Source organism: Agelaius tricolor, unplaced genomic scaffold (assembly GCF_023055355.1).
Source record: "Agelaius tricolor isolate 1412-34295 unplaced genomic scaffold, bAgeTri1.0.p SCAF_19, whole genome shotgun sequence".
NCBI classification, from domain to species: Eukaryota; Metazoa; Chordata; class Aves; order Passeriformes; family Icteridae; genus Agelaius; species Agelaius tricolor.
Window position 1 is genome coordinate 4,746,070 of NW_027269279.1, and position 27,212 is coordinate 4,773,281.

Here is a 27,212-nt window from a genome sequence, read left to right on the forward strand (position 1 = left end):
GGTTTGAAAATATTTCTGAAGTTCCATCAGCAAAAAGCTGCCTTGAGAAGAAAATGAGAATCTTTTCTTCTGAGTTCCTTTACTCACATGAGGGATAGGATGAAGTATCAGTGGCTGCAGGTAGAACTGGTAATCTTCATCTCCAAAGGGATGGAGATGATGGCATGATCTCCTCATAGTGGGACAAAGCACTTTTGGATTTCCCCTTTTACTCCTAGAATTCAAAGCCACATTTTGGTTGATTCTGGTAGGTACTGATCATTTCTTCTGCAAAACCAGAAAGGAATTAGATCTCCTGATGTCTTTCATGACTTTTGAATGTCAAGAATTTGAAGCACGTGCAACAGGAATGCTTTGGGAACATTCATACTTGTCACTATCTCTGCTTTCTTTTACTGCTTCTTTCTGGTCATTCTTTTTGATGAGAATGACCTAATCACTGAGAAGATCCCCAGAGAGCCTTCAGAGGTCTGTGTTTTAGCCTAGTTCTAAACTGGTGAGTGACCACAACCATTTCATCTTGGGGGCACCACTTTCTTCTCCTGAGAGATGGAGATGGTGATGCTGAGCTCCCCTAAGAGGCTGATTTAGGATTAATTGCTAAAAAGTGCAGCATAAAAACCTAAAGGTAGCCCTGCACTTGTGCACTGCTAAGTGGAAGAGTTTCATGAACTAAGTTACTTATAACAGTGTCCTCATAAGGCATCTGCATTTGCATATATTATACTGCATTTTTCCTCCTGCTTCTCTTGCCTTAATTGTCTGTGCTCCAGTTTTCCCCAGACTGGAGAGTCTCTTGCTTGTGCTAGATTGGTGAACTAAAGATAAAAGTTTTTGAAAATGAGACCAAGGACAAAAGCAGGGAGGATGTTCAACTCAGAACTGTAAAAGAATATGTGAGTGTGTTAAAAAGGGTACCAAAATCAATTATTTTTGTTAACCAGTGAGATCAGAAGAGGAATCAATTATGTCATGCAGGTATCTCTCTCTGTGAGCTGCATGGTGATAACTTGAATTGCATTTGCTTTTTAAAGTTGACGTGCCAGGAGACAGCATTGTTTCAGTAGGGATGAGCAAGGAAGAGGCTAATGTCATCTGTAAATGGCAGGGAAATACGAAAATCACACATCTTGACAGTCATCTCTTCTGTTTAAAAAGCAAATTAGTGAAAAAGCAGGAGAAACTGAGGGATAAAATCACACCTCTTGAAGAAATGCAGGGCCAGGCTTGGCGTGCTTTGTTGGAGATGATTTAGCAGTAATTAAATTGGTTCCAACATAGCGGGTAAGACCAAAGATGAGAAGAGGGAGACAGAAATTTCCTTGCTGTCCATTAACATGCCAGACTGTTAGCAAGCTTGGTGGGAGAGTGGTGTGTAAGTAAGCATTAGTGATGAGTGACTGCCCTCCCCTTTCAGCCCACCCTGAGCAAGCTTCACTCTGGCATTAACCACCCCAGCACAGACAGGCTGTCATTCCTGCCTCTGCTCAGAGTGCTCTGCTCTCAAACACAGGAATTTCCTTACTGCTGAATGCAGAATTCAGCCCAGCTCCTGCTTGTTTCTCATCCCTTGTAGTGCCCCTGTGAGGGTCTCACTGTTTGGATGATGCCCCCACGGTCCCTGCCAGGCTGCAGCAGCCCCTGCCAGGGATCACCCGTGCTCCTGAGCCTGTGCAAACATTCCATCAAACCCTTCCTCCCAGCCAGCCTGCCGTGGGATGCTGTGCCTCTGGGGCTGCTCTGGTGTGCAGAACAACACACTGCTTATAAATAACACTGGCTTATTTATAACACACTCCTATGGCGTTGCAAATAACAGCCATATCCATCACACGGTGTTCATTGAAATATAAGGGTTTAAAACCACTTCAGAGGACCCCTGTTTCTTCATGTGGCGAGGGAAAAAGCAATTGCTGTTTGGAGCATGGGAGGAGTTGCCTTTGTGTGTCTCTTTCCTGTTGGTATCAGTGGGGTAAATTGTCTAATAACTTCAATTCTAAGCTTTTGAAGTATTTTTATTGTAAAAAGTATTCTTTAAGAATGAAATATGTTTGAAGAGCATGAATGTTGAATTTAAAGAAGAATGATTGTGTTCAACTCAGTTCAGTGGGTGATATTAAAGAGGCAATTACACATGATTTGTGAAATAAAGAGCAACCTCGGCAGAGTGTGGTACCTGCAGGGTTTAACAGCACCCTCTGATCTGAGCTAATAAGAGCAGTGTCTAATATTAGAGTTTGCCTTGTCAGAAAAGCCATTAGTTTGCCAGTGTGGGGACAGGGAGTGCCAGGCAGAGCGAGCAGCTGTTTGCCTTTGGTGCCACAGGAGGAGGCAGAGAGAAGCTCTCTCTAAAACCTTCATTTGTCATGCTGCTGGTTTGCTGTTTACAGTATTAAACTGTTGATTAAGAAAAAGATGATTGAATAGGTACCTTCTTTTAGAAGCATGCAGGCTTCAGCTGGAGATTAATTCCTTCATTTGCTTGTGCTCCTCAGAAGTTTTTAAAATTTTGCATAAAGTTTTTTTTTTTGAGATGAAAACTTCAGAGCTCTCTAGTTTTCAACCTGTTTATTCTTTTCGTGTCATCTTCCTTCATACACATTGAACTGACAGTATTTTTTCCTTCCTTTCTCACACATCCAAAACCTAAATACAATTACAGTTTCCATTCTGTGGCCTCTGGAGGAACAGGTCTTTGTACAAACTTTGCCACAGGCTTGGTGAGGAAGGGTTTTTGATTAGTACTACATTTGTTTTTAAAGTGAAAGCTTTTAGAGATTTGTGTTAAAATTAGGTATATTGGGTAACCTGTTGGATGTGCAAATACAGACTATTAATCAAAGACCACAGACATTTCTTCTTTGCTTTGATTTTTAGCATGGCTCTGTGAGTATTTTGCATTTTGCTTGGCCCTGAGTTTTCAATTACAAAGTGATTTCTCGTCCTTATTCCCCATCTCATTTATTCCTGGCTCTCCTTCCAGTCAGCTCTGGATAACTGAGAGATATGCTAGAATGGTTCTTCTCAGTTGTTGGAGAGAAATTGATATTTATTAAGCATCTACTGAAATGGTAAAAAGCAAGAGGAAAAAGTGAAGAATTACACTGGTGAATACTTCAGAGAAGCATATCTTCAAATATGTACAAGACTGCTCTGGAGGAAGAGGCGATAAATTTTTGCCAGGAATTGTGCTCACGGGCGTGGAGATCATTTCTAGCAGGTATTTTGTGTTCTGTTCACGCTGCCAAGGCACTGCCCCAGCAGCTCTGAGCACACACAGCATGGATGGACTCTGCTTTGCCCTCTCCTCCCTCCCTGACCTTGGTCCTGCTCCCTGGGCTGAGGGGGAATCCAAGTGAGAGCCAGCCTGGTCTTGTCAAGCAGCCTGAGGTGGATGGGATCAATATTTCCAAGAGGGGAGCTCTGTGGAGGTGACAGTGAGATACCAACCTTGGGGAGGCTCCATGTGCTGAGACCATCACCAGATCCATCACCAGCAGGTGCATCTGTACTGCACAGGTACATAACTGCTGCTGCCTTGTTCCTCGTGTCACAGAAACGCCACTAGAGAGTCTTAGGTGGTGGTGACACAGTTTTAAGGGCTTGTTCAGAAATTGGAGACTTCTGAAGATACAGCAATAGTATTTTCTGTGCATGTTCTCCTTTCATTATGTGTATCTAGAGCTGATGTGATTTGCTCGTGTTCTGAACTGATAGCTTTCCCCCTAATTTTCTTCTTGACTTAAGTGAGTATTAATCATAAACTGTTTCATTAGTAGCTAATTTGATTGAGAGAAAAAGTTGAAAAGATTTGACATCTGCTGTAAAATTTGTCTTGCATCTCCCATGGACTCGTGGCAGGTATTTGGCACAGAGATTCTTCTGCATAACCTTGCTTGTTGATTTTGTTTGTGTGTGCATTTAGAATCCTTGATGTGCACAGGGAGACAGGCAGGAACTTATCACTTGCTGCTTTTTGGGTGCTTCTTTAGCCTCAAGAAGCTGAAGAGAATTAATAACCATGGGCAGCATCTCTGGGACTGCACTGACAAAAACAATGCATTTGTCCTGCTGTCTTTGAACATGCTAAAGCTCACAAGTGTTGTTCTTGGAGGTGAAATAATAAGGACAAGTGTAAAAATAGTAGTTGCAAGTGAAATATGAGCAATATTTTTGGAATAAGTTGAGAGAGCGGGATTGTCAGGTGGTCACAAATTCCAGCTGTGTGATTTGTTCCTGTTACCTTTTGCCTTCCCTTCATCACCAAACCAACCCTTTTTTTTTTTTTTTTTTTTTTTGTGGATTCAAGTGATTTTATGGTGATTGTGGAGGGTTTTTTAAACAGCCTAAGGTGGATGTTAAGGACACTGTTAAATAATTGAAAATGACTCCTGAGAGAAGGAAACAAAGGCAATGGCAGGATCACAGCCCTGGGCTTCTGGAGAGAAGAGTCTGAGCTGTTCATGAACCTGCCTGGAAGAATTCCATGGAATGTGCTCCTGGAGAGAAGGGGAAACCAGGAGAGCTGGGGAGGACAATGTCCTCAGCAGCTTTCAAACCTGAACTGTTGTGCAAGTTTGGGTCTGCCTAGTGCTGATAATAGACTCCATTGAAAATGGCATCATCTCCTCCAGCACTGGCTGGTAAGATAAAGGTGTATTTGAGAAAGATTGTACTAAGTCAGGAGTGTGCCAGGTTTATTGAAAGGCACTTTATTAAATAATATAATGGTATTTTCCAAATTGAAGCAGAAGAACAAAATATAGCAACAGATATGTGACTTTACTTTAAACTTTTAACTTACTTTAGAATAAGAAAAATTGTTCTGATAGTATTTCCTGGCATGTCACAATGGACTTTTTTCCAGAGATGGGACAAATTTAGGAATGAGTGTTGTGGGTTTAAATACTGCAGTGCAAAAGAGTCTGTTCCCACCTTTTTGTTTTCTTGAAGACTTGATTGCAAACTCACAATTCTGTAATTCTGCCTGTGGTGGGTTGGATGTCCTTTAGATTGTCTTTCTGGTAGGTGGAGCACAGCAAAGGTGAAAATTCAACTAAAGTCCCTTAAAATTGCTCAGAAAGTTCTGTGTGGAAGTGTTGCAGTCTGGAAGTAGGATAACCATCACAGTGACCAGCTTTTTCTGTGGTGTTACATGGCAGGGAGGGACTTTTTCCCTCTCTGTTTTTTGTTTGCCAGGTGTTTCTGTGGTTTTACCATATCCTGTCCACTTGGAAGTTCTGTTTCATTCTCCAAAACGTGGCAGTTTGTTACTATGAAAACAAACCAAAGGGTTTAGTTTGCAACAAAGGAGGGGTTTTTTTTGATACTGTGTTTCTGTTCTTTACTGAAATCTAGTTTTGTTGAAAATGCAAACATTGTGGTCAAATATTAAAAGGATGAATGAATATTTCTGTCTTGTACGTTTAATCATAATTGTTTTTCAGATGTGTATAATGAATATCTTTCCTAAATAATATTTTTCTTCTGGTAAACTGATTTTTCCACTTGTTTTTAATGAAGCACAACTTCAGTGCTTCACATTTTGTCTAATGGTGTGAGCATAACATTCTTGATGTCAGTGCAGTTTTGAGGAAAGATTTTGTTGACTTAATATTGCAGAGACAGTGGAGAGAGAGAAAAGAAAGCAATGTCATTTTGTCTGTGAATTAATTTTGGAATCTCTAGTGATACTAAAGGGAAGGTGTTCACTGAGTGGCAGCTACTGTTAAAATTCGCTTTACTAACTAGTAGGCTATTATAAAGTAATAATTTCAGTCCTGAAATGTTTAAATTTGAGAAAATTCATACATGTGGGCTGTTAGCACAAGAACTGGAGTTTCAGGTGTGGAGATAAATTCTCTTCTCTGGTGTTCTCTGCTGCTGTGGTTGAGGGGGGGTTACTGAGGAGATTTTTTGCTGGGTTTTTGTCATCCCCTGGCTCAGCAGCTTTTGGGAGAACATCTTGTCCTGTTGCCCTGAGCATGGCAGGAGGGGGTGAGGAGGTTCCTGTTACTCACAGAGAGGTGGGGAAAGGCCCCAGGACTTTGTGTCTTCACTTATTCCTCATCAACCCAGCTCAGGCAGAGCTGCTGCAGAATGGGAGCAGCAGTCAGACATGGGTGATGGGAGTGTGGAAGATTGGGAAAGCAGCTATGCTGCAAAAATGATGATTGGACTTGTTGACCTTAAAAAGCAGTTGAAGAAGAGGTGACAACTTGAAAGCACAGAATCTAATGAATGAATGGCTTAGAGTTGTTTGGGAGTTGTTTTCCCTGTCTGTGCAAGGCAACAACAAAGATGTTCAATGGAGCTGAAAGGTGGCAAATTAAAGCCTGATAAAAGAAAATGCATTTTCAAGCATGGAAAAAAAATAATGGGATTAATTTCCACCAGAAAACTGGTAAAGTCAGGAGCTTCTCAGTGTTCAGAAAGACTGGATATTTATATGATCAATGAAAGGATCCAGAGGAATTGTCAATGAGAGGTTGTTTTTCAAATGTTTTTATTAGATGTCATTTTTCTGGAGTTGGGAAGCCCAAGGCGAAGGTGCAGCTGGAATTTTGGTAAAGTACCTGCCTGAGGTGATCTTTGTAGCTGTTTCTCAAACACCCAGTTTTGTTCTTCAGGGTCTCAGGAGAGCAGGATGCCAGGCTCAAGGGGGCTATGGGCTCCAGCCTGCCCTGAGGTGTGTGTGGGATTCCCATGGCAAACCTCTGTGCAGAAGCCCCGAGCACTGAGGTGCCACATTTTCCTTTTCCAATGCAGAAAGCTCTTTCAGAAGTGCAGGTCACAGGGTTAAACATCAGCTTCATGGTGCTCACTTGCTGGGCAAGAGCAAGCTCTGGAGGTGACTCCTGGTGAAGCTGATGAGGCACGTTCTGTGGGTGTTGGCTGAGCTGTGCTCTGGGTGGGAGAATGAACTGATCCTGGAAACAGCCAAAGAGGTGGTGCAGTTTCCATCTTTTATAAGACAGAGGTGTTAAAATGATCTTTCATATTTTCAAAGGGTACAAGTTAAAACATGGAACACATCACGTAGGTAATGTGAAACATATGATGTAAAATTAGTATTTTGACCTCATGCAGGAAAAGCATAGAATTTTAGTTTAGAGTAAAGGCTTATCATTGCTTTGCTCTGGGTGAATCACTGGGTGTGATTAAATAATCTGGCCCAGTCTTATTGTTAGGAGGGAGCATGGTTTGGGTGTGAAGTGACCCTTTATGGTTCTTATTATTTCAAGAAGAATATATTTGGATATTCTTTTGCTTTCTAGATGGTTCATGTAGTAGGGAAGGTGCACCCTGGGCCAAATTTCAGTGTCAGTTCAGTCTCTTCTCCCTGGTGTCCTCTCTGAAGGACAGGAGGGGCTGCTGGGCTGCCAGGGCCAAGAGCTGTGTCCCCTCCTGCCTTTATAATAATGCAGATATGCTATGGCTGACCTGGGAGATAACTTGATGTATAATTTGTGAAACTCTTATTGGAATCACTGGTCTTTTGTACCCTGGAGGCAGTAGAGGGAATGTTTTATGAATTAAGTAAAGTATGGGAAATTATTAATATCTTCTAATAGAGCAGACAGGTGATGTATATTCTGAAGCATCACCTAAAATCCCTTTTTTTTTGCCTCCTTCAAAAAGCCACAGCTGGCATATTTCTGGAGTTGTTGACACATCATGAGGGGATCAAGGAATTACTTTAGAGTTCAATGGAATGTGTGTGTGTTGGATTGGATGAAGTCATGTCTGATTTTTTTTTTTTTTTTTTTTTTTTGGTCCCCTCAAATGGGATGTGGTGAGAGCTTTGCCCTCCTGCTTCAGTTCTGTCTTAGCCTGAATACCCAGGGAGCAGAGCCCAGGTGATGGGGTCATTCCTCCTCCTTTGTTCTTGCAGAGATAACTGCACTGGCTTAGAGCACAGTTCAGTTTACTTTTCTCCCAAGTTAATGATATTTAAGTGGTTAAAACTGCAGGAAACTGTCTGTTAAGAGCTTTAGAGGCCAATTTCTGGGTTACTTAGTAGACAGGAGGAAAAAGAAATCTGAGCGTAAGGAATGAACATAGGGGTGAAATTTTATACACTAGCAGCATAAAAATCTCATGTACCATCACAGAAACTTTCTTTTTTTCTTATTTTTAGTACTGTTTTTTTTTTTTTAATAGGTGAGTAACATTAGTTTTGTATTGCCAGTGAGGATGAATCCATTCCCTTGTCAGCTGTATGCTTTCCCCCTGGCAGTGATGGCAATCTAGTGCCTAGATTAAAGAAGGTGTGTTGAGGGTTTTGGGGTGGTTTTTTTTTTAAAGAAATTACTGTTTTTCACATGTGAACTGTGCACATGGTGTCAGGTGAGGAGTGACCCTGTGCTCAGGCAGGTGAAATAAGGCAGCTTCACACACAAGATTGCCATTGCCTGAGCAGTGGGACTGTGAGAAATGATAGGAAAAAGAGGGGTTTTTTGGGATGAAGAGATGCCAAACACACTGAGACAGAAATCAGGCTCACTCTGGAGACAGGCAGCAGTGAGTGTTCCAGTAGAGGGGAGCTAAACTAAGAAGAAACCATACAATTATTTCACAGCAGCAGGAGGCTAAGAAACATAACTAAACATGTTAAACTCACTGTGAAGCAAGAGGACCCCAGGGGTATTTTAGTCAGATAATATTTAATTTGTTGCAGTGTCAGTTGTATGATTGCTTGTCAGCTGGCATATGGATGTGCTATAAGCAAAATGGGCCTTTCAGAGACCATGCACAATTTTCCAGAAGATAGTAAAGCAGGAGATTTATCAGAGACGGATTAGAAGAGTTACAGTGGATTTATTTGCTCTGGACCATTGCCAGGATATAAGGCAAGCTGAGCTCTCTGCAGAGAAGTGTTGGAGGAGAGGGACAGGAGCTAGAAAGGGAGGACTATAAATCAGGAGGAAAACCTACAGAATGCAAGAGCATGTAAGATGTACACAGGTATTTGTAGGAGTTTTAAAGCTGCCAGCTGAATGTTGGCCAGAAGAGCATTTGGATTGTAGAGTTTCTCCAAAATTTAAGAATGGGTGGTTGAGAAGCTGGGAGTGTCTCTGAATGCCTTGTCCTGGCACCTAAAATGAGGCTTTGATCATCTCTCCCCTGCTCTCTGCCTGATTGTGCCCTCTTCCCACCACAGTTTCCCTGAGTTGTTGCTTTCTCCAGACTTCCAGCCTCGGGAGGAAAGTTGCTTTTCAGCCTGAATGATAACCTGACTCTCCTAGCAAGAAAATGGCTCTAAGAGTGTTAGAAAACAGATGAAAGCCATCCTTTGCAGAGAGATGATGGGACACACAGGGATTCCTGATTTGCTGTGTGCCTGTGGTTGTGTACACCAGCTTTTCTGACCTCTCCCCACCTGTTCCTGTTGGGTGTGGATGGAGCAACTTGGACTTCAAAAGAGGGAATATTTTATTTTTCTTGGAGAAGCCTTAGTTGTAGGGCACAGCACATCTGCAAGGCTTCTTGAGAGGTTAAATCCATCTTTAGATTCCTGCAGTAGCTTTATGTTGGCTTGAGGGGCAAAAACGCCAGCAGAGTGTTGATATGTAGACAGTCACGTTTTAGAATTAAGAATACTTTAAAAAATGTTTCCTAATGGTCTTGTCAGGGCAAGGCTAGTGAAATCTGCTGGATGTTTTTATTTTTATGAAGTTAACAGGTTTTTTTTGCAAATGGTGTTTTAATTGAGGTCTTGAGTAGAAAGCCAATGGTGTGTGCATACATATGTGTCTGCAGTCAGTTCTGATTTGCAAAGTAATGTGAAAATAGGTCAGCCACAGAGAGAAACGTTGGGAAATGGCTGCAGCTGAGAAGGAAGCTATTTGTAGGCTTGAGAGTAGAAAACTTTGGCTTAAAGATGGTTTGTACAGAAGATGAGAGTGCTAGGAGAAAGGGGAACCATTTGCCTTCGGGTCATCATAGTTGCTGCTGAAGGCAGGGAGGGGTTGAGAAGTTTTTGGCAATTAAACTTTTGCTGGCTTTGTTTGGCTGAGAGTCTTGGTGGTTTTTGTTCCAGAAGAGGCCATTAGCTCCTGTGCTAATTAGCAGTGCTCCAGGAGGGAGCTGAGGGATAAGAGCAGGGTCTGACCCAATGTGTCTTTATCCCCAGCTGTGCCTGCAGGGCTGGTGCTTCCTGGGCCTTGCTGTTGCTTGGTTGTTGCTTTTTCCCCTTACACTTTCCATAAAACAACAGGATTTGAACATAGAAGAAGTTACTTTACTTACTTTACTTCCAAAGTAAGGTTTAGCAGCCCTAGACTGGGGCAGAACTTGTTAATTGTCAGCATCCCTGTTCCCAGTCCCTGGTTGATGGTTTTTTAGGGCACAGGGTGTATCCTGGTGAACCTGGAGAGGGCTGCACGTGTTTCCCATCAGGAAGGCACAAACAGGCAGCCTTGGGAAGGGGCAGATTCCCACTGAGGCTGCAGCCTGCTCATGGGGCCTGGTGGCTCTGCTGGCACACAGCACCCAGGGCTCTGTGCTTTGTTTCCATGAGCTTCATCACCCTGGTACAAAGTCATTCCTCTGAATTACAGAGATGCTGTTGAATTGTAATTCTCCTCTTTGATAAACACATCACTGCAGTTAAGATTTATCACATTTATTATTTGCCTTTATTCAGTAGACAATTTACCTGTCAAAGAAGGAAATTAGACTGTTTTCATATTATTCATATTAAGGCTCAGTTGATTGTTTCTTGTCCTTAATTCTTCTCTAGCTGTTTGCAATTTGATTGTTAATGTTTTTTTCAAGTATTTTATGAGATACCGAAATATTGAAGTGATTTATAATTGCCAGAATCTGTATCCTCTCATCCATCCTTCTCTTAAAAGGTTGGGTCTGTCTGTCCTGTTTCCAGTTGCTGTCTTAACATTTGTGAGCTCCTCACAAAAGGAGGTTGCTCATGGACCAGAGATTAATATGATTAATTTTAACAAGTAACCTAAGAATATATTTTGTCAGTGGGTCCTGGCACAATCTAAGGTATTTAGGTGTTCTTCAGTTATTTCTAACCATATTTTGGTTTATATTCCTGTGCTTCTCACTAATTTTACTGATCATCTGGTTAAGCCCCACTTGCCATCTCCCTTTTTCTATATATTAGTTTAAAGCCAGAAAGCCCAGACCTCTGTTGCACAGTCATCTCCCTCTTTTATTTGTGTTTTTACAAGAAATAGTTAGCTAAATTATACCTGATTGCAAATAGCATCTGTTTGATGTTGAAGCTCCATATCTTTCTTCAGTCTTGAAATTTTCCCTTATTACAACTAATTTGGATTTAGGAGTCTGAAGATGAAGAGGAGGGGGAAGAAATCTTGCCACTGATTTCTGATAATGAAGCAGCCTGTTAACATTCCTCAAAAATTATCATTAATTAAACAAAAAGCTGATGTAATACTTGGGAATATTTCTGTACCATCAAAAAAACACCAAGTGGGAAGGGAAATATTCTACAAAAGATCATTCTGACTCCACTGTAGAGAGTCTGTCTCCTCTGCCAGGCTCTAACCTGTGCACAAGTGAGAGAGCAAGAGAGCTGTGCCATTGGGTTGTGGATTAATAGTCAGAGTTCACTCGTGTGGAAATAAAGCAGATTTTACTGTGACTAGAATGTGTCATTAAAAAGCCATTATTGGAACTGACCAGCACAATTCCTGCCCTCTCATTGCTAATGACAAAGCAATCTGTTCTTTAAAAAACAACAACCCTGTATTTTCTTGCAGAGAATGGTGCAGGGGACTCACCAGAACAGGAGCGGGGTGAAGAGAGGCAGTTGAAAGATTTATTGATCAATAAACCAGACAATTACAGCTTGTTTATAAAAGGAAAAAAATAAAAAAGCCACCTCAACCTCAGGCCTGCGAGCAACCCTGAGACTCTAATAATGATAACTCTGGCATCAAGCTTGAAACCATAAAAGTCAATAGGAAGATATAGGATTTCAATAAAATTATGACACTAGATAAACTTTACCCCAGGAACACATTTTCCCTGGGTGTGTGACTGACTTCAGCTAGATTTGTAACTTTAATTTCTTTCTTATTGATTTTTCTTTTCTTCAAGTAATTAGAAAGTCTGTGGTGAATGGGCTGTGTGTGTTTGAAGAGGGGCTAAGGAGCAGCAGCAGAGGAAGGGCCTGAACTTACATGTATGTATATAGGGTCAGACACCTTTTTATGGTTTTTTTGGCTGGGTTTTACTCTTCAATTGCTTCCCACACCCAGGCAGGAGTGGCTCTGATGCTCCTCAGTGTGCAGGTGTCTGTGGTTGCAGTGATGATGATGATGATGCTTATGTGAACCCTTCTTACTTCTATCCCTAAAATTAACCCAAGAGTCCTGGAGGACCCCACTTCTATTCCTGCTGTTTCTAAACCACTCTGGGGTGTGAAGGCTGCAGAAAGGGACTTGCTCTGAGCTTCAAGCTACTTGTCAGCCAGGTCAAATGTTGGTTTTACACAGAGGGAGTAAGGAGCTGTGGGAGGACTGGGGAGAAGCTTCATCTTAGGGGTGGCATTTTGCAGAGGTGCCATCCTGTTCTTTCCCATAGCACATTTTCAAGGGATTAGCTCTGGTTTCTGGTTAAAATTATAAAATGTGTTTTCTTCTTAGTTACTTATGCAATAGTGGGAGGAATATTTATTTGATGAATGGGCTGGTGCTGGCAGAAGGAAGGGAAACTGTTCAACCTTTGAAAAAAATCACTATCCTTCCTCTTTTTCAAACTTACATCTCCTCAAACACAGCTGCAAGCTGCAGCACCAGGGTTTGCTGTAGGACATTGATTTCCTAGGTTTGTAATGAACATGAAAATTATTATTCTGCATTTAGGGCATGTTTGGAATGAACTACATTTCTGTTCAAGTGTTGATGTAAAACTGGATAAGGTAAAGATCACCTGGAATTGTGCCAGGGTAGGGCCATAGTGAGTTAGCAGAGATTTCCCCTGTGCTGGGGAAATTCTGGAAATTCCCAGAGGAGCTGCTTTTTAGTAATTCTGATGAATACTCTCCAGATAGGAAGCAGCCAAGCAGCTGTATTAGAATAAGGTTAGAAAGGGCATCTGAAAGTGCCTGGGGAGGATTTTGATGGGTTGTGAAGAATGAGGAAATACTGCAGCAATTACTAAATTAGGATTACATTTTAGAGAATCTTTTTAGACAGAGGACTTCTCAACAAGAACTTCTGTTTCCTGCCAAACTAACAAGATCTTTAGGAGGGAGGGAGAAGCTTTTAGTAAGTGCTCTTGATGGGGAGAAATTTAAAAAATGGAGCTGGGGACCACTTGGAAGCTGAGAATTTATTTCACTAATAGTATTAATATTTAGAAATAATTAAAGAGGCTAAGTAAACTCCAGGATCAAGTGTTTAATTGTGCCACCCTTTAGTTCAGCTTTTCAGAATTTTTTTTTTTCTTTTTCCAATACAGCATGTGCTGTGTTTACCATGTGTGATTTTTTTTTTCTTGACAAGTTTACTTTTTGTTTTAGAGAGATGCTTTGAAGGGCAAGGGCTGTGGTTGATTTTAGGGGAAAGACAGCCTGTGGGGTTGGTCATGCTCCCATGCAGTTCTCCCATGCTCCCATGAAAGCTGGAGTTTGTCCTCCTTGTACTTGACAGCCCAGGAGCTGCTGGGGTGACTCAAAGGAGCTCATATTCAGCAGTGAATTGGAAGCCAAGTGTGATGGGAGGTGCCAGGGGTCCTGTTTGCTTTTGAAAAAACACCAAGGGTTTTGGGACTGCCCCTGCTGCACCAGGGAGAACATAGCAGTGGTGAGTTATCACATGGATGAAAGATGCTTAGGAGAAAATTAGGGCAGCAGAGCAGCTTGGAATGCAGAGAAGGAGAGAGGATGCTGTAATTGCAAATCTAATTACAACAACATGCAAAGCTCAAACCAATACCTTCACTAAACGCTGTCATTATGTTCTCTTCTGTGCTCTAGAAAGTGATTTGGCTGTAAGTGGGGAATGGAATTCATCTCCCAAGCAAAAGCAGTTTGCTTTGTGTAGAATGCCCTGGGGCAGACTGGGTGATGTCTGTGGGTACTGGAGGAGGAAGAGGAGGATGGGGAGATCCTGTCCTGCTGCCTCTCTGCTTATCAAGTTCATTGCAAGGCAGGTGTGACTGCAGCTAGGTTTTCTTCTTTCTCAGTAATGTGGAGGTATTTCCTTTCATATGTCTGTCAGATGAACAATTCTAAACTATGGCAAAACTATTTCCCTGGAAAAATATTTCTCTTCAGTCAAATCTGGGCTAGGAACTGGTAATAGCTGCTGGTACTATTTATGTTAAAACCTGTTTTTCTTTATAATTTTATTAACTCAGTTCCTGTAGCCCCAGGCTGTCCTTCAGTCTTGGGGTCCTTTTACCTGCTGACCAACCCAACTATCTTGGCTGACCTTTCAGTCCATGATGTGCTTTGAACACACTGTACCTCTGGCAGTGCCCCCAGTCTTGTTGTCACACCTTGAATTTGAATGTTCCTTCCCTTCTCACATGGACACTTGCTATCCACATTCAGTCTTTGACCTTTAGGAAGGAGGAGATAAGCTTTGTATCCAGGCTGAGCTGGGTGGTCACCTTCACTCTCTGAAATACAGCCTTTTGCATTTAGGGATGAGGGGGAAAGGACCTTTTTTCCTGCCCCAACAATTCCTGATTTGCCCAAGTGAAGCTTTTAAGTGCAGCTGAGCTGGGTTTATGAAGGGCTGCACTGGGCTGGATGTGAACTGCACAGCCCAGTGATCTCCTGCTATTCCTTTGTGGAGGCAGAACTCCCAGCAAGGAGCTGGTTTGTCCAGGCTGCTCCTGCATTTGTGTGCCAGGGGAGGCAGCAAACTTCAGCCATGAAAGGTGGGCAGCACTGCTCAGGTTTCCTCAGAGTTTTGGCTCTTGGTGTTTATTCCAAGGGCCTGTGCTGCTTTGACCCTGTTCTGTAGCCTCATAAGCATCAAGGTTCTTCCATGCAGTCAAAAGATGAAACTCTTCACCCAGCTGCCAATCCCTGTGTGCACACTGCAGCGTGACCAGCCACCTCCTTCTGCAAATTTTCCTTTTGTCCTCATTCTTCTTCTCCATCAGTGCCTTGGGGGGAGGCATGAGGTGCTTCTGCAGCTGGGAGTGCATTAGGAATATCTCATCCAGCAGCCCACACAAAAAGTTTTACATTTAGCTCTGAGCCCAAGCCTTGTAGTTGGGGAGCTGCTGTCAGGGAGGGGAGAAAGATCCTTCTGTTTGTCTTTCTCTGCAAATGCCTGGTTATAATTGCCAGTAGATAGAGAAGTGAGCCAAACACTGCCTGCCAGACATTAACCTCTGAAAAAATGTTTGTTACAAGCACTGAGTGTTGCAGCATCTAACAAGTGATAAGTCACATACCATTTTGAGGATATTTGCTCTCAGCCACTTTGTTCGATGTCAAATCTGTTTCATTTCTGTTGTGACAATTCTGTTCTTTCTTTGCTGAGGCTCTGGCAGGAAAAATGTCAAGTACAACACTAAATATTTTGCTGAGGAAACCCATTCAGCCATGTTGAATTAGAACAGTGTCTCCAGGAAGAAGGCAGGCTCTGTTTTCAGTTGCCATCTGCTTGTTAGAGTGTCTGCATGTTGCTTTCCTGCAAAGGATGTGGGGTTTTATAGACACAAGAAAGTCTAATTTTTCACTTCTCACAGCAGCAACATTTATTTTATTAGAACTGTGTGCTCATCTGTGCCTTGATGCTGATATGAAGACAATGAGCCTGCATCCATCAGAGTTGAGTTGCTGCATAAAAGAACAAAGTGGGTAAAGATGCAGAAGGGTCTTGGAGAACACTCTGGGGCTTTATCCTTAAAAGTTTTTGCTGTTGTTCCTGGAAGGGTGTGTGCTCTGGGCCTTTATCCCATGTGGGAAATGGATTTGTAGAGAATTCTCTAGGCCCACACTATGCATCTGTATGCAAACTTTGAGATAACAAATGCTGACTTAGAAATGCCATGGAATAGGACAGGTATTGTTGAGAGAGAAATGGAGCTAGAAACAGGTTTCAAAGGATGGACTTGCAAATAAGACTAGATACTTTGGAGAAATCAAAAGATGCATTGTAGTAGGACCCAGGAGGGATAGTTTTAGATGATTGGCTTTAAGGCATCTACAGCATGATGTGGCAAAAAGCTGATAGGCCAGGAAATGCTTATATAGTGTATTGTAATTAAGAAATAGTTGACTTCTGATTGTGATAGTGTGAATTATAACATCTGTATTGTCTTACCCTTTTCATGACACTGAAAATGGAATTGTCACCCTGTTCTTCCAAGTTCTTCTAAGCCTTCTGATGTTTACATTCTTATAAGAAACTTTCTCATGCGCTTTTCTCTAAATAATTGTTTTACATTCTTTTCTGAAGGAGGAGAAATTTGATGGACTGTTGGTTTGTCCAGTGTCATTGGAGAGGTGTGGCACTGTCATCCTCCAATCCACTGTCACTTTTGAAAACCTATAAATGTTGGAGTCAGAAATTAAACTGCCCTTTTTACCTTGGAGATTCCAATGTCCATGTTGTTTTATTTTGTGTTGTATGGCGACATGGAATAAAAGTTTTTAAAGCACCTCTCAGTTGCCCCATCTCTGGGTCAGAAAAGGGAATTGTCCAACAATCCCTGAGTGTTTTGCTGCTGTTCCTGGTGTGATCTGGGCCTTCATCCCTGAGCATTTGGTAGGGTGTGTGGTCTGTGCCTTCATCTCTGAGCATTTTGCTGTTGTTCCTGGCAGGGTGTATGTTCTGGTTCTTCCTCCCTGAGTGTTTTGCTGCTGTTCTTGGTGGGGTGTGTGCTCTGGTCCTTCATCCCTGAGCATTTTGCTGCTGTTCCTGGCAGGGTGTGTGCTCTGTGCCTCCATCCCTGAATGTTTTGCTGTTGTTCCTGGGAGGATGTGTGGTCTGGTCCTCCATCCCTGAGTGTGTTTTGCTGCTGTTCCTGGCAGGGTGTGTGCTCTGTGCCTCCATCCCTGAGTGTGTTGTGCTGCTGTTCCCGGCAGGAGCGCGATGGGATGCGGGCGATCCTGGAGTCCTACGACAGCGAGCTGACCCCGGCGGAGCACTCGCCGCAGCTGAGCCGCCGCATGCGCGAGGCCGAGGACATGGTGCAGAAGCTGCACGCTCACAACACCGAGCTGGAGGTAATAAAGCAGCATCCTGCTCTAAGCCCAAGGGTGGAGGAGTTGAGACCCCTAAGCTTGAGTTGCCTGGTGACGGGATCTGCTCTCACTGGAGCCAGATTTGCGGCGTTGGCGCTCCGAAATTCCGGGATCAATAAGAGGCACGAGTTATTGCTCTGCAGCTGAGGCTGGCAGGAGCCAAGGATAATCATCTTTGGGTGTGCTGAGTGTGCTGTGCTGCACTGCATGGCTGGAGGGGCAGCCACTCCCTGTGGTGAAAGGGTTGTGAAGGGGTAGCAGGTGTGGGGTCCTCTCTGTGGTGTAGTGGAAGAGATTCACTCCATCACATGTGTAATCAAGGCTCTGCTGTACACAGTGTGAGCAGCTTGTGTTTGCAACAGCTTTACTTGAGGGTTGAAGTAGTAAAGTATGTGTCTGCTATAAGTTCTTCACTTCTTGGGCCCGAAAAACCCCAGAACACTGGTCACTATTAAGTGTTTTTTACTAGGTTTTCTCTAAGAAAGAAAACATTCCGTCCAAAGATAGAAGTGGTTCTGAAAGGAATTCTTATATTCTCCTTAGCTCTCTTTTTGAAGTTTTGGAATCTGAAATGTGACTGTGGTGAGCTAAAGTTAACATGCACTGGCCAAATTGTTCCTCTCTTCTGTTGTGCTTGGTGGAATGGGCTTTGTGGTTGTGAGTTGAAATATTTGGAATATATCTGTGATCTTGAAGCTTGGCAGTTTTATTACATCAGGCTTTACAATAGTCATAAGTATCTGAGTTTTTCTTCATGTCTAATTCCATCATCATGGAGATTTAGGTGCTATAACTCAAGTGGAGTAGAATGGTAGAAATTGCTCCTTGAGTTCATGTTCAAGTCACAGAGTGACACAGAGAGCTGTCTCACTCTGCACAAAACTCTGTTGTTTCTGGCATCTTTAAAAATGCTCTTTCCTTGTGTTGGGAGATGGGTGCTAATTTCAGGCAGTACTGGCTCCAGTGATCTTTAAATCCTTAGGACAGCACAACATGGTGTAGATCCATTTCATTGAAAATGAATTCTGCAAAGTTTTGGGCAAGCTGATAGAGAAGTTAGCTGATAACACAAGATAAAATGGAAATTTGCCTGAATTCATCTGCCTCAGAATGTTTCTCTGTTTTGTCTTTTGAACACTGTATTGCTTCCCAGCAGACAGAGCAGGATTCAGTGATGCTGACATAAAGGGATCTGTGCCTATTTTATCCTGCTTCCTTAGTTGTTCCCAACAGTGGCTCTAGGTTGTTGCAGGGAGATTTTCTGAATTGTTTCCTTGAATGTGTTAGGTGTGCTGTGTTGTCTTCAGGCAATAGCAAATTATCTTTTCTTCTTCAGATGAAAGCATGGAATAGTGTGGGAGCCATTTGGTTCTACCCCTTTAATTATTTATAGGGAACAAATTCTAAGTTTATTTTCATGGATATGGATTAAGGGGTACATGGAAAATTTCAGAAAGGAGATGTATTCTCTGGAGGTTTGTTGTGTCTGATGTCAACCTCTAAAACTTTGCTAGAAGCAGGATTCAAAGACCTGATATTTTCCTCCCAAAGTACAATTTTGCACTTCAGCTTGATTGTGTTTGCCTTTCTGACTGCAGTGTTGGCTGCTGAATCCCATCTATTTTGAAATTTTGGGGAAAAGTGTTTTGTTCCAGTAAAAACTTGAAAACTGGGAAGAGAAATTGAGGTACAGGCAGGACCCCTGGTGCTTCATCATCAGGAGCAGCAGCTGTAATCAGCTGCCAGTAGATCAAAGCTGCTGAGATGGTCGATGGCAGCTATTAATAACTCCTGACTTGATGCTCTGCACCCTCCCAGCTCTGCTGAGCCTCCCCATGAGGTTTGGAAATGTTGACACCTGCATGACTCAGCTCACAAGCAGAGGAAACTGCTGGGATGAGGCACCTTGGAGCCTCAGGTGTTTGAGATGTGGGAGAAACAGCCTCTGTAAGGGGGGAGGAGGGAAGGAAAAGGGAGCTTGAGCATGTTTAAATCAGTGTGGCAGAAGGGCTGGAGCATCCTCGGGAGCCTCTGGTGTGGATGGGCTGGGGAGGAGCACAGGAGAACCAGGAGTGCTCACCTGGGAGCATCCAGCAAAGCCAGCAGTGCACAGCAACTCCAGACACAGCTGGGGAGGCCTGGGTGGCTGCAGAGAGGGGCAGTGATGGGTTTGAGCTGAAAAGGCCTGGCTGACGTTTTTTGGAAGGGTGGCATGGCTGAAGTGTGGAAATCACCATTTAGCCAGGGATGTGCTGCTGTGGGTGCCCACAGAGGGGTCTCTGGCACCCAGCAGACAGAGGGACACAGTCCCTGTGTGCTCCATCTCTGCCAGGGAGGCTCCAGGCATTGCTGTGGTCCAGGGGCTTCTGGGGTTTAACAAAGCCCTAGAAGACTCTGACTCTTCCATTCTATTTTGTGGGTTCTGCCCTTTAGCTTTGTTCATAAATCTTAACATTTGCACTATGAACCATGACTTTCTATCACAGTGTTTTCCTCTTTTTTCTTTTTAAAATTTTTTGCTACGGAGTACTTAAATTAACAAAATGTTTCTGTGTTCCCTAGAAGAGAACCCCTTAATAGTTTCCTTTTTCTTGTTTATCCTGGCTGCCTAAATCTGTTACCAGAAGCACCACTTCTGACAAAACAGAGGAGGAAAAAGGGATGTTCTTAGCAGGGTTTTTTTCCCTTACTCTGGAAAGGGAGATTTCCCCATCCATTTCAGCAGCAGTCAGGAAGCTGTGGTGAAGATGGAGTGATAGAGATAATGCAGTTAGAGAGAGGAGGAAGCTGTGAGGGACTGGGAAGATTTTGGGTTGAGCAACAGGTTTTAACTCATGAGGGAGATGAGATCTCTGGTAGGTCCTTTGCTGGGAAGCTGCTGAAAAGAGCAGAGGGAATGTGAGAGCAGGGTGCAAGCTCTGGAGGGGGCTGTGTGTGATGAGGGTTGGTGTCTGCTGGAGGATGGAGCTGGGGCACACAGGGAGCTGTGCCCCAGCCCTTGCTGGGCAGGAGAGCTGCTGGGAGCACTGCCCTGCCTGCAGCAGACATCACCTGGACCACAGGCACCTTCCAGAAACGGGGATACAGCAGGATGCTCTCATCCCAGGTCATTCCAGAGGTGGGGCTGCAGAAGAACCACTCCTGTCAGAGCCTGATGGGGCAGAGGACTGAAAGGCAAAGAGAGGCTGATGGGGAACTTTTAAAATCCCCTTCAGTGATGCTGGATGAGAAAAGCAGGATCTGGAATGCATGCACACATGCAAATGCAAACCCATGGACAAGCAGTTGCTTTCTCCACCCCAGAACTGCCCCCAGCCCAATCCCCTCCTCCACAGGGCTGATGTGGCTGGGGGGGTTCTAGGAATCGTTTTACAGAGTGTTGAATGTAAAGAACAGAGAGATGCAAAGCAAAATGTCATCTGAAATGGTGGCTGGAAAAGCAAGCAGGCTGTGTCAGCCCATTTCACGTGGTTAATGAAGTGTCACTCACCATCTCTTTAAAAGTGTGTTTTGGACCTGGAGAGGGAATGAGTTCGTCCCTGGCCAGCCTGTTACAAATACTTTAACAGAAATGTAACTGTATTTCTATGGCAGAGTGAATTTCTGTTTTGATACTGGTCATATTAATAGTTTTCTTGACAATCTTGGTTTACTTTTACCACCTTAGCTCTCATTGCTTTTAATTTCAAGCTAAATATGACAAAACAAAAAGCTTCTGTGTATGCAGCAGCCACTGTGAAAAAGCTTTGATGTGGAGTTTAGTGTTTGAAAAGTTAAATCCAGCTGCACAAAAGGGAGATAATCATAAATATAACTGCATTAATAGTGATTTTATTACAGCACTCCTGACTCCATACGAAACTTTAATGAAGAGAGATTTGCAAGGAAGACTCATGCTGACACCTTCAATGGTCTCCAGCATCTTTTACACTGAGAGATTTCCCCTGTCTGTGAGCACCATATGCACTCTAATCAGTTAATTGTGAGTCTGACAGTTTCAGCACATGAAATGCCATATGTTCTATGGCTTTATTCCATCACAGGCATTACTGGTCACCTCAAAACTCATTGAGGCCAAATACTGTCACATTATCTGCCCCTGATAACTGCAGTGAATCTGCTGATGGTGAAACCTGGACCTTGCTGATTTTGTGGTGTTAAGTCATCAATCTGCTCCTTTCCAAGGGGGTTTACTCAGCAGCCACCCCAGTGCTTGAAGTGCTTAAATTTTACAGTGAATGCATTAAAATGTTAATTTGAGCATCTAACAGTTCTTCCTTGTCTTTCACCCAGCTTCCCCCATCAGCACTTCTCCAGTTTTTTTGCCTTTTTTTCCTTCCCTTTGATCCACACTTTGTGTTTATCTTGCTCCTTTGCCACATTTCCTCTCCCCCTCAAAGGTAGATTGCTCCTTTACACAGCAGAAGGGGCTTCTGTGGTGATGGGAACTTTAGGGAGACGTTTCCTCCCATCTGTGCAAGGTACAGAGGAGTTTGTTTTAATTTTCAGCTTTCTCCTGCCTACTTTCTGTACCTCTCTGCTGCCATCCAACCTTTTTTTGCTCATTGACAACTTTTAGGAAGCAGTGAGATGATTACTCTGCTCACTTTGGATGTCCATAAGGAGCAAACTGGAATCACTAGAGCTTTCCTGCCACTCCAGAATGGCATATGTTGCACTTGCCCAGACTTCTGCTGTCACTGTAGCATCTCATCTGTGGCTTGTGGGAGAAAACAGGCTCTGAGCAGGCTCTCTCTAGAGATGGTGCTGAGATGCTCCACGCATCAGCTGCCACTGATTGCTGAGCAGTCACAGGGCTGAACATCACCTTCTGACAAAGCAAACACCTTGTTGAAATAGCGCTTTGAACCCAAAGCTTTGGCATCTCTTGGCAACTCGAGCCTTCCCAGGACCCACTGAGGTTCTCAGCATTTGTTTTTCTTTGCTAAAGGAGAGCAGGTCAGGCCTGTGTGCTCTGGCAGTCCTGCAGAATGGATTATCTTGGGTGCTCTGTTCTTTCACGTGTTTCATCTTCCCTCAGACCTGAGTGACCTTATTGAGTCAGTGACTCATTTGTTTCCTCTCCTCCCTTTTACACCTGCCAGTGGCTGTGTTTTGGGAGAACACCTGGCAAATAATCATCATATAAATGAGGAAGTCAAGTCACCAAGAAGTTTAATGATTTGTTAAAGGTGACAGTCCCTGCCCTGTGGAAGGACAGTGACTCTTAAAACTAATTGATGCTGCAGCAGATCCTGTCTCTGTGTATCTGAGACTTTTTTTGTTTGGTCAAACTAGATTCTAAAACTCAGTTGCTCCTAATTTTTTTGAGGAAATTCCTCATTTTGGATCTGTCCTGAAAGTCAGTAATTGATCAAGAGAAGCAGTCTGTGGCACTTCCTTACACTGGAGATATTCTGCAAAACCAGCATTGTTTTCACTACAGGGAGATTGCTGCAGCTATTTTTAGTGTGTGAATGCTCTGAGAGTTTAAGAATGGCTTTAAGTCAGCAGTTTCCAGGGACCACAGCTAACTGGAAGCAACCTCCATCATTCTCAGGAATGAGAATGTCCTGTCACCAACTTGCATGGGGTGAATCATTAACTGAGACAACTTCTTCAGCCTGTGAAAAGCCCCCAGAAAATTACCCCCAGCTGCAAACACACCAGCAGCCTCAAGGACACTTCTACTTCTTGGCTGCACATTGAAGTGCAGGGGACAGAAAAATATCTTCCAGCATTTTCCAGCTCTGCACCTCTCATGTTCTTCAAGTGCAGTAAGGACAGGGATAGACAATTGTCATTGCTCTCACCTCTTGCTGGAAGTCACACTCCTGGTGCAGATGCAGTCAGTGGCACTCTGCCCTTTGTTCTCTTGCTGGGTCACATCTTGACTCTGTCAGATAAAGATGTGCAGTGATGATAAATATAACCAGTCACCTGTATTAGCAGTGCAGGGAGTTCAGGGTGGGTCTGGCTGTCTGAGTGCTTCAAGCCTGCAGGGAGCAGACCCAGCCTAGCTGAGACTGTGCTGATATCATCCTCCTGCTGTCCAGGTTTGATCTCAGAGGCTGTGGGAATGCTCCTGTACTCAGGCTCTAAGTACTCACTTCAGCCCTGGCAGATTGGTAGGTGCCAGGAACAGAAAGATCTTCCCTCCTTCCCAACAATGCTCCAATTAAAATGCTCTTGGTATGAACAAATCCTCCCATAGCCTCTTCTGGTGATGTTGTGAATAACCAAGCACAAAAGAGGCTTGGCCTAAGGAATTTGGATTAGCATCAGATGTCCCTCCCTGGCTGTAGAAAACATGAGAAACAGATGAACAGTGTCTAAATTCCTACAGAAGATTGAAAATTTGGCTCTTTGTTACTGATGTATTGGAAAGAGCCGATAACTGAGGTGCACTTATGAGTCACATTTGCCACAATAGAACAGGGGAGAGCATTTCATGCAATGCTGAGAGCTTTCAAATGCTTTACACTGGAGAGCCTGCATGCCTGTGCTGAGAGATACAGGCTCTGCAATTAGGTGTCTTTAGGTGGAGGAGGAAGCAGGAATTCATTTGAAGTGGGAGCAGTGGCCCCATTCACAGCAAAGGCATGGCACAGAAGAGCTGATTCTGTGCAGTGTGGTGCAATCCCCTCCTGCTGCAAGGAGAACCTGGGGAGCAGGGGCTGAACTGAGGCACAGGCAGAGCAGTGATGGCATGTTCCTCTGAGGCTGAAGACAGAAAAAGGCAAATTAAGTATCTTTGGGGAATGGATTAGGAATGGATAGCTTCCAGCTTTTCAGAGGGAAGGCTTTGAAAGAGTAGAAGCATGTTCTTATGTTGGTTTCCATCACTTGCTGCTGCAGGCAGTGTGGAGGGATGAATGAGAGGCAGTAGAGAGGTTGCTGGGCAAATTCTTCTGGAGCTTGCACCATTTTCCAATGTTGCTTTGCACAATTGGAGAATTGTTTGGTTTTCTGCAATGTTAGAGAAACCTTCACCATTAGGACTACTGCTTTCTGTGTTTAATTTGGAGATTTAACCTCTATGAATCTCCTCCAGGCTGGAAAGTGTGGTGGTGTGAGACAGCACTGGTCTGATCCACGTGCACTGTGCAGCTACAGCCCATGTCACTGCTGTGCCACACATCTGCTTTGCCTTGGGCAGGAATGGTTCAAGTTTCCTCACAACTTGCAAGGGATATGGTCCCTTTCTGGAATGAGCTGATGGGATCTCCTGGCAGCAGGGGCACATCCTCCAGAGCACTTCCAGCCCACGGTTTCCTGTAGTGGATGCTCTGTGTTTGTGTGGCTCAACCACAAGATAAGTATTTGGGTGCCTGACTCTTTAGGAATGGAAGAATTTGGGAAAATGGGAGAATTGGTCAGGACTGACCAGTTTGTTTCCAAACTGGAAGCTGGGCTTCTAGGTTATGTTTCCCAGAGGGGTCTCAGGCCAGTGTTTTCATCTCTTGAACTCTTGGTGTATCAATCAGGCTCAGGCCAGTAATGTCTCCTGTTTGTTAGAACTGCTACTTAGGCACCTTCTCACATCAATGAAAGCTTTAACAGCCCATGGAAACCAATTCTGGGGAGAAAGGAATAAATATCTCCTGAAAAAAAGTAAAAGCTAAGATTGCACATCAGGATAACGTTTTACACAGAAATTTTACCTGTTCCTGAGCTCTGAGTTGTATTAATGAGATTAAACAGCTCTTTTCTGGGAGTCTTGAGATGTTCTGAACTTGTTGAGATTTGTTGATTTTTGCAATCATTGGATTTGAATTCTGTGATTTGTAGTGCTTCATTTCAGAATAATTGCATAATCACTGTGTAATTTAAGATTTAAAGTATGTAGTTGTAAATGTTTTCATGTCATCTTTTAATTCATGATGGTGGTGACCTGTAAGAGCGAATTATATTTTTAATTATTATTTTCTGTTTAAAAACAGAAAAAAAAATCTGTTCAAAAAAATCCTGTAAAGATTCCAAAGGTTTCCTGTAGGGCCTCCACATAGGCTCAGCACAGCTGTGCCCACTGCATTTCTGTGGGGTCCAGCTGCAGTTTTATTGAAATCCTGTTACCAAATAGTTTTAACATATAAACAGAAAAAAATGCTTTGAGAAAACAACATCAGCACAACCTTGTTCCCATGATCTTGTGGACCCCAACACTCCTGCTCTTTGCAGTTTGCAAGGATTATAAGATCCACTTTTATGCCCTTAATACTTTGGTTATTGTGGCAATTAGAACAACAGTAGTTGCTGTCTTGGTTTTCTTTTTGAAGCCCATTGATTCTTTATTTTGACCTTAATTACAAGGAGTAGAAGAGGTGTTTCTTCAGGGAACTAATTAGTCTAAAAGGCCTGGTTCAGCTAGTGCCTGAGCAGTTTGTCGAATGGGGCCGAAATGCAAGTGCCAATTGCAGTTGTTTTGTTTCAGAACATCCATAATTGGTCACTCTCAGTACTTCTCCACCTCAGGAGTTGTGTTTGCTCCTATCTGTTCACCCAGCCTTTCACCATGGCCTGGCTTGTCCAGGGGCTGCAGCACCTCCATTTCCTCAGCCTGGTTTGTGTTAAGGTCGTGAATTTGAGCATGGCACCGTTGCCAGTCAAAACTTGAACAGAATTCAAAGGAAGGTGCATGGGTTTCTCTCTTTAGTTTTCTCTTTTTTCACTCCAGTGTGACCAGCCTACTAATATTTGGATAAAGCTGGGAGCAGAGTAAGTGAAATACCCAGCTGATAGCAGTTCTCACCATGCTGTGAATGAAAACTAAGCTGTTGATATAGATCTCCTCTGGCCAGGGGGGGTCCAGGTAAATTGTAAGGAACAATTCTGCTTTCTCAGAGGCTTTGCAATTTATCTATTTGCTTTAATCAGTGTTAATGTCAAATGTGCTTTGATGGTGCTAAAAGCTTTTCAGCAAAACAAACTCAAAGTCAAGAGTTGTGGAGAAAGCCATGATCTCCCTGTAATGCAAGTTGTAACATTTTTCTTTTGAATTTTATTTATGCTGTTTAATAAAAGAGGCAGTGCTGCAGAGCACACGTGCCATGAATCCAGCTGTGGTGACAGCATCATGGCTATGAAATGCATGGCACATTGATTTGACATATTGATGTGATTTATGGTTTCAATTTGTTTAAACGGCTCTAATGGCTGCAGTTTTGACAGATGTACACTCAGATTTCTAGTTCTGTTCAAGCCCACATTAAAAACACAACTGATTCCTGGCTTAAGACATTGATTTTTATCTGTTCTGTGTTTTTGTGCCTGTGTTCCACACGTCAGACTCCCAAATGGGGTTTTTGTGGCATCGACTTCACTTCTTGTCAGAAAATTGTTGAGACAGTTCATTTTCATTGGGAAGCTGATTCTTGGAAGAGTTGCTAAACCTAAATTTTTTTTTATTTTTAAAGAAAATCAACAAGAAGCTTGAAATATTATATGTTATGGTATTAATGGTGTATAAAAGCCCAATGGGATATTCAGAAACCATGAACAGAGTAATTATTTTGTAGAGGTTATTTTAAGTAGAATATCATGTGTAATGGGAGAGGGTTTGAGGCTTCTTTGTGTAAAGGTTACTGCTGTACATTATTTATATACAAAGAAATGATGAGAGTCTATATCTGTATTAATTATTGAAGTATTTCTTGAGAGCCCACAAACTCTGACATTTTCATAAAATCTAGGCTGTGCAGTGCAGTTGGGATCTGACCTGATGGTGGAGACCCTAAACCAGTGATCTTTGTGGCAGATATTATTGCTCAGCCCATCGTTACCAGCCCCACCTTTGGCAGCTCTATTCTGACTACTCTCAGTCTCATTAACATATGGAGGCTGAGTTCTTCACTTTCTGGTTTATTCCCTTTTACAAGAGGTCATTTAGTGAGTGAAAATGCAGCCTTAGGGTAGGTCAGCCCCCTGGTATCGCAAATATTCAGATAAAATGTGTGCTCCTTTGACCTCCATGGCTCCTCCACCCTAGCAAAATCAGGTGTTGGTT

At 43.1% G+C, this 27,212-nt stretch overlaps 1 protein-coding gene across 3 annotated transcripts in view; it reads left to right on the forward strand.

The window, feature by feature from the left end:
• The window catches only part of MAD1L1 (mitotic arrest deficient 1 like 1), a 349,550-nt gene that overhangs the window by 126,569 nt on the left and 195,769 nt on the right, over positions 1-27,212 (forward strand). For all 3 annotated transcript variants that reach the window (XM_071443960.1, XM_071443961.1, XM_071443963.1), the window contains one exon: positions 17,048-17,188. In XM_071443960.1, the coding sequence (XP_071300061.1) occupies positions 17,048-17,188 (141 nt within the window). The remainder of the gene's footprint in view (positions 1-17,047; positions 17,189-27,212) is intronic.